The 12,814-nt window shown below is 41.4% G+C and overlaps 1 protein-coding gene across 3 annotated transcripts in view; it reads left to right on the top strand.

Annotated features, from left to right (window-relative positions):
- The window catches only part of MICU1 (mitochondrial calcium uptake 1), a 205,594-nt gene that overhangs the window by 151,009 nt on the left and 41,771 nt on the right, over window positions 1-12,814 (top strand). For all 3 annotated transcript variants that reach the window (XM_080642102.1, XM_080642101.1, XM_080642103.1), the window contains one exon: window positions 9,858-9,995. In XM_080642102.1, coding sequence (XP_080498228.1) covers window positions 9,858-9,995 — 138 coding nt within the window. The remainder of the gene's footprint in view (window positions 1-9,857; window positions 9,996-12,814) is intronic.

Here is a 12,814-nt window from a genome sequence, read left to right as displayed (position 1 = left end):
ATATTTATTTCATTTATTTGGGTAAAAATAGACATAACCTTAATTGTTTTGTTGTTCTAGTACAGTGGTTGGCAAACTGCGGCTCACAAGCCACATGCGGCTCTTTGGCCCCTTGAATGTGGCTCTTCCACAAAATACCACGGCCTGGGCGAGTCTATTTTGAAGAAGTGGCGTTAGAAGAAGTTTAAGTTTAAAAAATGTGGCTCTCAAAAGAAATTTCAATCGTTGTACTGTTGATATTTGGCTCTGTTGACTAATGAGTTTGCCGACCACTGTTCTAGTATAAAGATCTATGTTTCTCTTAGTTAATCTATCTAGCTTTTGCAGAGTGTAGAGAAAGTTGTCATGATAGATTCCTTGAACACTGCTATTTTTCTAACTGAGCCATAATTGACTTTTCAGATCTTGAATTTGTGACATTGTTTCTACAGAAAACATCAAGCAATAATTATTTTTAATGATGCTCTCTTCTCTTGGGTATAAACTAATTATGTAACATAATTACCTAACTGCATTATCTTTTTTTTAGGAATATGTATATTTATATGTTCTTAAAGTCAGCCTCTAGTCATGGACTTGTGGAATCACTCATTTGTAGGAACAATATTATGTGAGTTTATCATGACTAAATAATGTCAGGAATACACATCTCATGCCACCATTCCTCTGACATGGAATAATTTTTTTTTAATTTGATTTTATTTCTTTTTTTAAAGATTTTTCCTTGATTTTTAAAGAGAGAGGAAGGGGGAGAGAGAGAGAGAGAGAGAGAGAGAGAGAGAGAGAGAAACATCAATGATGATTGAGCCAGCAACCCCGGGCATGTGTCCCGACTGAGAATCTAACTGTGACCTCCTGGTTCATAGGTTGACATTCAACCACTGAGCCACACCGGCTGGGCTCAGCCAACTCTTAATTAGTTTAATCTTGAAATTATCCTGTATTGAATAATAAATGAAATTAGTTGCATTTACTTTTTTCTGCTCTTCAAATGTGAAAGTGGTATTCTATAAGCAAAGACTTAGCAAGAACAATGATGAAAAGAAGAGTGAGAAATAGTAATTGAATTTAATTAAGACTCACTAAGAATGGAATAATCAATTGAGGCTTTTAGCTTCTAGGAAGTGACAGCATGTTGGTAAAAGTATTATTATTACATTTATTGAATGTTAACTATGCACCAAACTGTGCTAATTTACATATATACATATATACATGTATATACATATACAGTATATATATATATATATATATGTGTGTGTGTGTGTGTGTGTACATATATATATATATATGTGTATAATCTCAGTTAATCCTTACAACACTTTGAGATTGTGGATGTCATTTTCATTTTTTGGTGGGAAGATTTTGAAGTCTTAGAGTGAGTAAGCCACCTGCCTAGAGTCAGAGCCACAAGTAGAGGTTCAAGCCAGATTTCAGACCCAGGCCTTACTGTTTCTAAAGCCCATATTGTTGGTCACTTTAATGTATTACCTTCCATGGAATAAAACCAAAATTTATCATACCTTGAAACCTCTGTTCCAGTTCTAAAGTGTTTTTCTCTGATGCCCTCAATCAAATATACCCTGATTTGTATTATCATGTAATAAGTTCATGCATCTTATTATCTTCCTGGTTTTGACTATCAGACTCTGAAAAGTTAACCTTTTCCTGGTCTAACTAACTATAGTATTGGTAGTCATGTCATTTAGTAACTTCATTTGATCATCAGCCAGAACTTTCTTAAAAACAGTTTTTAAATGGAAAGTATCCTTGGATTTAAAGTAGAAAAGTCTAGCAGTTTAGTTTGGTCATCTATAATCCTACAGTCCCAGACTCTAATGGATTGTTTTGGCCCTAGCAGAGGACACTGAACCATGTTGTCTCAATTCTAAATTATGAGCCTTTTTCCTTGGCTCACCAGTTAGCCAAAAGAAAACTGTATTAGTGTTGACAGTGAAAATACATCTTTTATTTAGAGATCAAAAAAATTCAGGCTCCAGGCAATTTGGCCTGGTGCTCTCTGATGTCCCCTGCCAATTGAAGACAGAGATTCATATTCAAACTAGCATGTGTATGTCATGCCCACTGGATTGGTTTACAGTAGAGACCTGCCCCTGTAATCATTTTTCCTTTTGATGGACATAACAGACAGTTGCTCTGAGACTCCTGGTAATAGCAGCAGTGGCATGGCTAAGATCTCAAAAGCCAAATACTGTCAGGGTGAAAAATAAAGAAGTGTTCAGTAATCTCAAGGACTCGAATTGCACAGTTCAGAAACTAGTAAAAGCCTATCAAAAAAATTATCATTCTGAAGATGGCGGCATAGGTAAACACCTGAAATTGCTGCCTCGCACAACCACTTCAAAACTACAACTAAAAGACAAAACGAACATCATCCAGAACCACAGGAAGGCTGGCTAAGTGGAAATTCTACAACTAGAAGAGAAGAGAAAAGCACACTGAGATTCAGAGGAGTTGTGCAGAGGTACAGAGGCGTGTGCACGGAGAGGGCTGGCAACTGAGTACGCAGCTGGCTTTTTCAATCCAGAGGGAAATACAAGCTCCCGACTACTCTGAACTCCAGTTACGGGCAAGACTCTGGGGACCCAGACTCATACAGGGAGAAACTGGACTGTCTGGCATCGGGTGGAACTCGAGGGCGGCTTTCTCTCAGAGGTGCTTGCAGCGATTACCGCGGGACACTGAGACCCGGGGGCCTCTTAGGGCAGGGCTGACAGTCAGCCATTGCTGTTTGCTCCGCCCTGAGACTCCGTCCCACCCAAGCTGTGCACAGAGGCTTTTGCATATGAATGGCCTGGTCCTTTGAAATCTAAAATTACCTAACAAACTGCAGCTGAGTCAGAGAGACCCAGAACATCCAAAAGAAGGCCCAAGGCCCCACAGCAGCTTGCATTGCTTCACAGCTGGGCCTCATTTGGGCACCTCCAAACCCCAAACAGAGAAGAGGAATCTCAGATCTCTCCTTTGCTCCTGCTTGGTGGCCTCAAGCAGAGTCTAAATTAGCACCTCCTTGGAGATCCAAGAGCCAGTGTACCCAGGGGTCAGAGTAGGACCATCCAGATTACAACTCCTCAGATCCATAAGGGATACAGTCAGGGGGCAGACTCAGTGAGCACTAAAGCCCCACTGAAGCAAGTCTTGCCTCATAAGGGTGTCTCCATCACAGAAGTTCTCCCATTGTAGACACAGCTGATCCTCACAGCCAGTTTGGCCTGGAGGTCAATTTCTCCCAGTGATACCAACAACAATCAAGGCTTAACTACAACAACACTGTGCACACAGCCCACAAAGGGGCGCACCAAGAGTGTCCACCTCAGGTAACTGGGGAGGCTGAGCCACTGGGCGCTATAGAACACCTAGCACACAAAGCCACTCTATCAACTCAGGGAAGCAGCCAAAATGCGGAGACAAAGACACAGGTCACAAATGACAGAAATGGAGGAAAGCAAACTACTGGATATAGAGTTCAAAACCACAGTTATAAGGTTTTCCAAGAATTTTCTAGAAAAGGCCGATAAATTTAGTGAGACCCTCGAGGATATGAAAAAGGACCAACTACAAATTAAGCATACACTGACTGAAATAAAGAATAATATACAGAGATCCAATAGCAGACTAGAGGATCTCAAGAATCAAGTCAAAGATTTGAAAGACAAGCAAAAAACACCCAACCGGAAAATAAAAAAGAAAAACTAATCCAAAAATATGAAGATAGTGTAAGGAGCCTCTGGGACAACTTCCAGCGTACCAACATCCGAATTATGGGGGTGCCAGAAGAAGAGAGAGAGCAGGACACTGAAAACCTATTTGAAGAAATAATGACAGAAAACTTCCCCACCTGGTGAAAGAAATAGACTTACCAGTCCAGGAAGTGCAGAGAACCCCAAACAAAAGGAATCCAAAGAGGACCACACGAAGACACATCGTAATTAAAATGCCAAGAGCAAAAGACAAAGAGAGAATATTAAAAGCAGCAAGAGAAAAACAGTTACCTACAAGGGTGTACCCATACGATTGTCAGCTGATTTCTCAACAGAAACTATGCAGGCCAGACGGGAGTGGCAAGAAATATTCAAAGTGATGAATAGCAAGAACCTACAACCAAGATTACTCGACCCAGCAAAGCTATCATTCAGAATTGAAGGGCAGATAAAGAGCTTCACAGATAAGAAAAAGCTAAAGGAGTTCATCACTGCCAAACCAGTATTATATGAAATGCTGAAAGGTATTCTTTAAGAAGAGGAAGAAGAAGACAAAAGGTAAAGATAAAAATTATGAACAACAAATACATATCTATCAACAAGTGAATCTAAAAATCAAGTGAATAAAATATCTGATGAACAGAATAAACTGGTGAATATAATAGAATGAGGGGCATAGAAAGGGAGTGGACTAACAATTCTCAGGGGGAAAGGAGTGTGGGGGGTGTGTGTTGAGACTGGACAAAAATCATACACCTATGGATGAGGACAGTGAGGGGCGGGGCAAGGGCAGAGGGTGGGGTGGGAACCAGGTGGAGGGTAGCTATGAGGGGGAAAAAGAGGAACAATTGTAATAATCTGAACAACAAAGATTTATTTTTTAAAAAAGTAAAAAAAAAAAAGAAAGAAAATGATCATTCTGAAATACTTGTAAAAGGGCAGGATTTACTCAGAGGGATAGACATTCTCTAGAAAAGAAATAGTATAAAAGAGAATACATTTGTTGGAATATGTTAACCTCAAAAGTCTTTAATAAATCAAGACCCACTTGTAGACACTGAATTTTTTTCCTTTTACTACTTTTCTAATCTTATTTTGACTTTTTATAATTCATGGGTTTTTTTCTCTTCCTGGCTTCCCATCTTCCTTAAGTCATTTCATCTAGATCAGCAATTTTCACCTTTTTCGTCTCATGGCACACATAAATTGATTACTAAAATTCTGCAACACACCAAAAACTTATATTTTTTTGCCGATCTGACCAAAAACTTAGATATGATTTTGACTCATTCACACCAAGTGACTATTGTTGTGTTGGCTGTTGTCATTTTTTAAATTTGACAATCTAAGGGAAAAGAGGTCAGTGCCCCTGACTAAATAGTCAGGTATTGCATGTTTTAAACATTCTTGCAACACACCAGTAAAAAAATGCTGATCTAGATATATGTGGACCATCTGTCCTTCCAAAAGGCAATGTCTTCTCTCAGCAAGGGGCAAGGGTGGGAACAAGAAGCACAATATGGACAGAAAGCCAGGAAAAACCGTGCAGACAGTTTTTTGGCTCCTCTTCCCTGGCCCTCTGTGCCTGCCCTTCAGCTCCCTGGGGAACAACAGCTTGTATCCATTTGAGAAAGTGACAGGGCTGCAGAAGATAAAATGCTAGGCTTCTCCTAGACACAGAAAAGCAATGCAAATGGTTAGTGCTGCACTGGAAGGGGGAGTTGCTGTGCCATAGTATCAAATGGGATAGAGTCTCCTTCATTGCCATTGCAGTGGAATATAAAGAGGCTTTGTCAGTGTTCAACTACTTAGAATACAAAGCAGTCATTTGAATTGCTTCCAAATATATAATTAGAAGCTTTCTGCATTGTGATAATTTTGTAATAGCATATGTCTTTCCCCAAAGACCCTCTCATGACTTTGGGGATCACATGCATACTGTGCTCCAGGAATACACCCACAGGCTTACGGTACACACTTCATCTCGAGGCACCTTGAAAATTTAGCCCTAATGAAGGTCCTTGAAGTACCCTCGCCTTAGTGTAGTAAGTCCTCAGTTAATAAATGTTGAATGAATAGCACATTAGATCATTTTTCATTAGCAGTTTTGTGGATAAAGAGAAAGAGCTCTCCCTGCCATCCCCAGCCATTTTGAAAACCACAGAAATAAGGCAGACTTGCCTCAAAAGAGCCTGAAAACCTAAAAGGAGAGGTGCTGCCCCAAATCAAATTACAAAGGAGGTAGTCAACTTTGCAGTGACTCATACTACATGGAGCTGAATTTTATAGTCTTTTTTTTTCATTGACTTTTTTAGAGAGAGAGAGAGAACATTGATTTGTGTCCCACTTAATTACACATTCATTGGTTGATTCTTGTACGTGCGCTAACTGGGAATTGAACCCACAACCTTGGCATATAGAGACAATGCTCTAACTAAGTGAACTAACTGGCCAGGGCTGAATTTTATAGTCTTTAAGCCCTTTCAGGTTCCAACTACATCCAAATAGTAACAACTAACCCTAAGAGAAAAAGACATGTCTGAGTTTTCAAATAACATTAGTAAAAATGCTAACTTGAGGAGAAAAACAAGATGGCGGCATAGGTAAACACCTGAAATTGCTGCCTCGCACAACCACTTCAAAACTACAACTAAAAGACAAAACGAACATCATCCAGAACCACAGGAAGACTGGCTGAGTGGAAATTCTACAACTAGAAGGAAAGAGAAAAGCACACTGAGATTCAGAGGAGTTGTGGAAGTAAAGTGCAGAGGTACAGAGGCGCGTGCACGGAGAGGGCTGGCAACTGAGTACACAGCTGGCTTTTTCAATCCAGAGGGAAATACAAGCTCCCGACTACTCTGAACTCCAGTTACGGGCAAGACTCTGGGGACCCAGACTCATACAGGGAGAAACTGGACTGTCTGGCATCGGTGGAACTCGAGGGCGGCTTTCTCTCAGAGGTGCTTGCAGCGATTACCTCGGGACACTGAGACCCGGGGCCTCTTAGGGCAGGGCTGACAGTCAGCCATTGCTGTTTGCTCCGCCCTGAGACTCCGTCCCACCCAAGCTGTGCACAGAGGCTTTTGCATATGAATGGCCTGGTCCTTTGAAATCTAAAATTACCTAACAAACTGCAGCTGAGTCAGAGAGACCCAGAACATCCAAAAGAAGGCCCAAGGCCCCACAGCAGCTTGCATTGCTTCACAGCTGGGCCTCATTTGGGCACCTCCAAACCCCAAACAGAGAAGAGGAATCTCAGATCTCTCCTTTGCTCCTGCTTGGTGGCCTCAAGCAGAGGCTAAATTAGCACCTCCTTGGAGATCCAAGAGCCAGTGTACCCAGGGGTCAGAGTAGGACCATCCAGATTACAACTCCTCAGATCCATAAGGGATACAGTCAGGGGGCAGACTCAGTGAGCACCAAAGCCCCACTGAAGCAAGTCTTGCCTCATAAGGGTGTCTCCATCACAGAAGTTCTCCCATTGTAGACACAGCTGATCCTCACAATCAAGGGAGTGGACTGACAATTCTCAGGGGGAAAGGGGTATGGGGGTGCGGGAAGAGACTGGACAAAAATCGTAATGGATGAGGACAGTGCGGGGGAGGGGTAAAGGCAGAGGGTGGTGTGGGAACCGGGTGGAGGGGACCTATGGGTGGGGGGGAGGAGGAACAACTGTAATAATCTGAACAATAAAGATTTATTTTTTAAAAATGCTAACTTGAGTATGGCATTGTTACATGAGCATCTCCACTGCAAATGGTCTTTTCTGTCTTTGAAACATAATAGAGGTGCAATGTTATGCCCCTTTGGAGAACAGAAGAATACAGGCCTTTATTTCCATAAGCCTTGAGCAAGCTGCTGCTCCTGCCAATGTTATAAACAAGAAACATTTCAACCTTGAATCTATCTTGTGGAATAAAGCTTAAAACGCAGCTAATTCAGATATATGGGATTTCTCCTCAGCTGTGACATCTCCAGATAAGGGTGGAATGAGTGCCCTAAATTGTTAGAGCCCAGCCTGGAGGGCAGGATCACAGCCTGGCTCCACTTACCTTAAAGAAGCCCATACAAGACTATGCATCTCCAACTTTTGCCCGGGTATCACATTTCACTAAAATCTGATTTAGACATTGTAGAAAGTATGCCCATTAGCAAAAAATTTTAGTCCTCCATTTTGTTTGAAGATGGTAAATTGAATCATAAATCAGACTTAAATTGAATCCTAAAAACTTTTGGTGGTGTCAAAAATTAATCAGCTCTGCAGAAGTGATGCTGTGACAAACTTGAAATATTGAGTGGCTGAGTTAAAAAAGAGACTTTCACTTAATATTGATGGTGTTGATTTCCTTGGAAATTGTTTTGCCTCTCACTTTAAATATGACTTAGCTCCCTGGTTGCATAAGTTTTTCCAAAACAACATGGTGCTGTTCTATAGGATGAATATGTAATACTGCTTAGAAGGATGAAACAGTGTGATATTGAGATACAGTCCTTGGTTCCAGACAGAGCTGAGTTTGAATCCCAAGCCTTCATGTTGCCTCAGTTTCCTCATCTGTAAAATGGAGCTGATAATATCTACTCCATAGGGCAGGGGTCCTCAAATTTTTTAAACAGGGGGCCAGTACACTGTCCCTCAGACCGTTGGAGGGCTGGACTATAGTTTTAAAAAAAACTATGAACAAATTCCTATGCGCACTGCGGGCCCGGGACGAGTTGGCTGCTAAACAGGACAGGCAGCGGCACCCGGCGGGCCGGATAAATGTCCTCGGCGGACCGCATGTGGCCCGCGGGCCGTAGTTTGAGGATGCCTGCCACAGGGTGTTATAATGACTAAATGGAAGAATATATGGGTAAAGAACCTGGCCCATAGTACATGCTCAGTAAATGGTTGCTATTGTTAAAATGCAGTTCTTGTGTATTGCTCAGTGACCGTCTCACCAGTGAGGAAACAAATTAAGGTGTCTATCAACTTACAAGCTAACTGAGGAAATGAGGACCAAAAGAGAATTTCACTCTTGACTATATACTTCCTTATTTTGTGACTCGTTTGTAAATCTTATCTCCCTACTAGATGGTGAAGTCCCTAAGAACAGAAACTTTCCTTACTGCACAAGACTAACACAATGCTAGACAACTAGCAGACACTTGGGAAATGTTTGAATATTTGTTGATATGACCTTACTTAGCAATGTCTGTGTCTGTGTATACATACTCCTCTTATGAAAACAGGATTATGTCTCACCACAGAGGAATCTGAAAGTTTCCTAGTAACTGTTATTTTCCAATAAATCCATGGGGAAATTTTACCATCTTCAAATCATTTGCTTTCTAATTTGTTTCTGGGCCCATCTTTAGCCAGTTTATTATCTATGCATTTATAAGTATCATTAACACTGCAGCTGGCATTGAGATAACTTTCTGGTCTCTGTTTTTATATTAAAATCTTAGTTTTGTGATATTAGTTAGATTAGCTGGAGGTCCTTTATACTTAACCTTTCCAGCTGAATATTTAAATACATTTAATAAATTTTCAGTAGCTTTATGTTAAGTAAGCATGTCTAATTAAGATATTCTATACTCTATACATTTCTTTTTCAAGTTCTATTGATGTCCTAGCATTTGATTGCCGTTTGGGGCAAAACTTGAAATTCTTAAAAGCCTGAATACAGACTGAAGAACTAATATGACTTTATATATGTATAATAAATCAAATATATAATAATTATATTTTAAGTCTTCTCTGAGTAGCAAGGACCAAAATTACTTATTACCAATGATATTACTCATGAATTAGAATAGAGTTTTAACATTGTTTTGATCTCTGCAAACATGCTCCTGACCTGTAAGGTATATGAGATGTCACAGCAGCTGTGCTTTATCTATGTGGAAATTGAGGCCCAGAGTGGCTGGGTTACTCTCCTAATTACATAAATTTTCAGTGGCAGAGTTGGAGAAGAAACCAGATCTTCTCTTTCTGATTAATTTTTTCAAATCTCAGTGGGAATTGTAGTTCAGAAATACAATCCTGGCCATCAACTATTTTCTGCCATCTAACACAGTTGATCATCCCACATTCCATATCAAAATACTTTCCATTTGACCCCAAGAACACTCTTTCTGTTTCCCTCTCAGTTTGAACGCCATGACCCTGTGGATGGGAGAATTACTGAGAGGCAGTTCGGTGGCATGCTGCTGGCCTACAGTGGGGTGCAGTCCAAGAAGCTGACTGCCATGCAGAAGCAGCTCAAAAAGCACTTCAAAGAGGGAAAGGTAGGTATCTTTGCCTAGAGGAAGAAAAAGAGCCAACCCATGGAAACATACGGTGTCATGGATCAAAGGTTACAACTAATTCGTCTCTAGTACCTGAAAAAATGAGCAGTGGATGAGGAGAAGGGGAGAGCCCAGATGACACTAGGTTTATTATTTGGACAAAGGGTGACACCATGAACTGAGAGAATTTAAAAAGAGAGGCTGGTTTATAGAGAAGATAAAGAGTTCAGTTGTAGCTATCTTAAGTGTAAGATGCCTATAGACATCCAAGTAGAGTTGATTAGCAGGCAGTTGGATATTGAAATCTGTTTTAGAGGATGAGATAGATTTGGGAATCATCAATCCTATATAATAAAAGAGGAATATGCTAATTATCCGTTATGCCATGAGGCGTAAGGACCAGATCATGGATCTGCAGAAGGGTGGGGCAGCGAACTATAAGTGGATGGCAGAGAGCTACAGGAGGGGGCAGGGCAGCAAGCTATGATGGGGGGTGGGGCAGCGGGCAGAGAGCTACAGGAGGGCGGCAGCAACCTACTGGCGCATGGATTCGTGCGCAGGGCTACTAGTACACAATAAGAGTTAAAACAAGGAGAACAGATGAGATTACCCAAGGAAAGTATAATATAGAAAAGAACTGTGGGCCAAGAACAAAATCCAGTGGAACACTAACATTTAAGTAGCTCAGGAAGGAAATCTTGAGGAAATATTTAGAGAAATACCTGGAGAAAGTAATGAAATCAAAGCCAAGGAAATAGAGGATTCAGAAACTGAGTGGTCTACAGTGTTACATGTGATGGAGATGGCCCAGTAATATAAGATGATAAACATCCATTGGGCCCAGCCAGTGTGGTTCAGTGGTTGAGCATCAACGCATGCACCAAGAGGTCACCAGTTCAATTCCCAGTCAGGGAACGTGCCTGGGTTGTGGACTCCCACCGGGGATCATGTAGGAGGCAGCTGATCACTGTTTCTATCTCTTTCTCCCTCCCTTTCTCTCTAAAACAAATAAAAACATATTTTTATAAGTCCATTGGTTTTGGTAAAATAGTAATAATTGGTGACCTCTGGGAGAGCTGTTTCATTAGAGTGGTCTGTTAGAGGACATTTTAGAATGAGAAGTTAGGAAGTAGAGAAAGAGAAGAAGGAAAGGAAGAAGAGGGGAATGGAAGCTCCTAAAAGGAAATAGCATATGTTAAAAACTCTCAGGCAGTACAGAAGTCTGCTTGGGCTGCTATAACAAAATACCACAGACTAGGTGGCTTAAACAACAGAAATTAACTTTTCTCACAGTCTGGAGGCTAGAAGTCCATGATCAAGACGCTGGAAAATTGGGTTTCTAATGAGGGCTCTCTTTCCTGGCCTGTACACACTTCTTCCTGCTGTGTCCCCACATGGCCTTTCCCTGGTGTTTGCACAGAGAGGCAAGGAGCAGGGAGTGCTCACACTAGCCCTCTGATGTGTCTTATGAGAACACTAATCATTTCAGACCAGGGCTCCACCCCTAGGACCTTATTTAACCTTAATTATTTACTTAGAGGCCCATCTCCTAATAAAACCACACTGAGGGGTAGGGCTTCAATGTATAAGTTTGCGGGGGGATACAAACATTCATTCCATAACAGGAAGGAAAGGCAAATCTGGCATGTGTAAGGAACTGAAGAGGACTGTTGTGACTGGAACCTACCAGCAAGGAGAATGGACTGCAATGCGTTCAGAGAGGGAGATGAGGGCCAGAACATGCCGGACCTTCCAGGCATGGGATGAGTTTGGATTTTATTCACAGTGCAATGGGAAGCAATTAAAGGGTTGTGAGCAGTGAAATGGTATGGTTGTATGTATATTTAAAGAGATGATTCTGACTGCTTTATGAAAAATAGTTTGGAAGGAAGCAAGCATAGAAGCAAAAAGACTGATACTAAGATTATTAGAGAATTCAGGAAGAGATGATTGAGCATCTTTTGAGCAGCATTGAGATTGGAGACCATGGGTTTCTAGTGGCACTCATCAACCCCACTCTAATGCCTTTCAACACTGGCTACGCCTAGAGCAAGAAGAGGCAGATGGTAGAACTGAGTCAGCATCTGGGGATTTATTTGCCAGGGAGTGGGAAGGACACATTGAAGCAGAAATTAGTTACGAGGTCAGACCTCTTAAAGATCTCAGACACACACGCAGAGCAATGCCAGCAAACCCATGTCTTCTCATTCTCAGCCCAATGCTCATTTCACTGGACAATGATTACCAATTTGGCCATGACCAGGAAACTGACCTAGCACTAAAAATGTCCCATGAGAGATTGCCAAGGTAGTGCAGTATGGGATACATGGAGCTAGAAGACTTGAATCCAGGCCCTGCCTCAGAGGTTTCCATGGCCATTAGACAAATTGTTTAACCTCATTGGCTTCATGAACTGAGAAGCTTGTCCTAGACGTGCATTATAAGGGCACTGTGGCTTTAAAGGCTGAAAAACTGAAAATAAGAAATAGGATGGCTAGTACTATACTTGTCTGATTTCTTAGTTATTAGTTTTTGTGCAGCAAATCTTGCATGAATAGCATTGCTCCAACTTGGTAGAAAGCAATTCTCATCACCCAGACTTTTTCCTCCTTGTCTTGGATGGCAGAAAGCTGAAAGGACCTCTGAACCAGGCTGTGAGCTGCAACCGAGAGCATCTGGGCTCTGAGAGAAAGTGTCAGCCTCTCTGAATTCAGTCCAGCCTGTCCCTAGAGCAGGTGTTCCCTTGGCTAGAGGGAAAGATGCATCATTAATGGAAAGTGACAGATGACAGTACATATACCACTCAGATCTGCTGGAAA

The sequence above is a fragment of the Plecotus auritus genome (assembly GCF_963455305.1).
Source record: "Plecotus auritus genome assembly, chromosome: 9".
NCBI classification, from domain to species: Eukaryota; Metazoa; Chordata; class Mammalia; order Chiroptera; family Vespertilionidae; genus Plecotus; species Plecotus auritus.
Note: the sequence above shows the minus strand (reverse complement) of the source record. Positions and strands in the feature narration are given on the sequence as shown.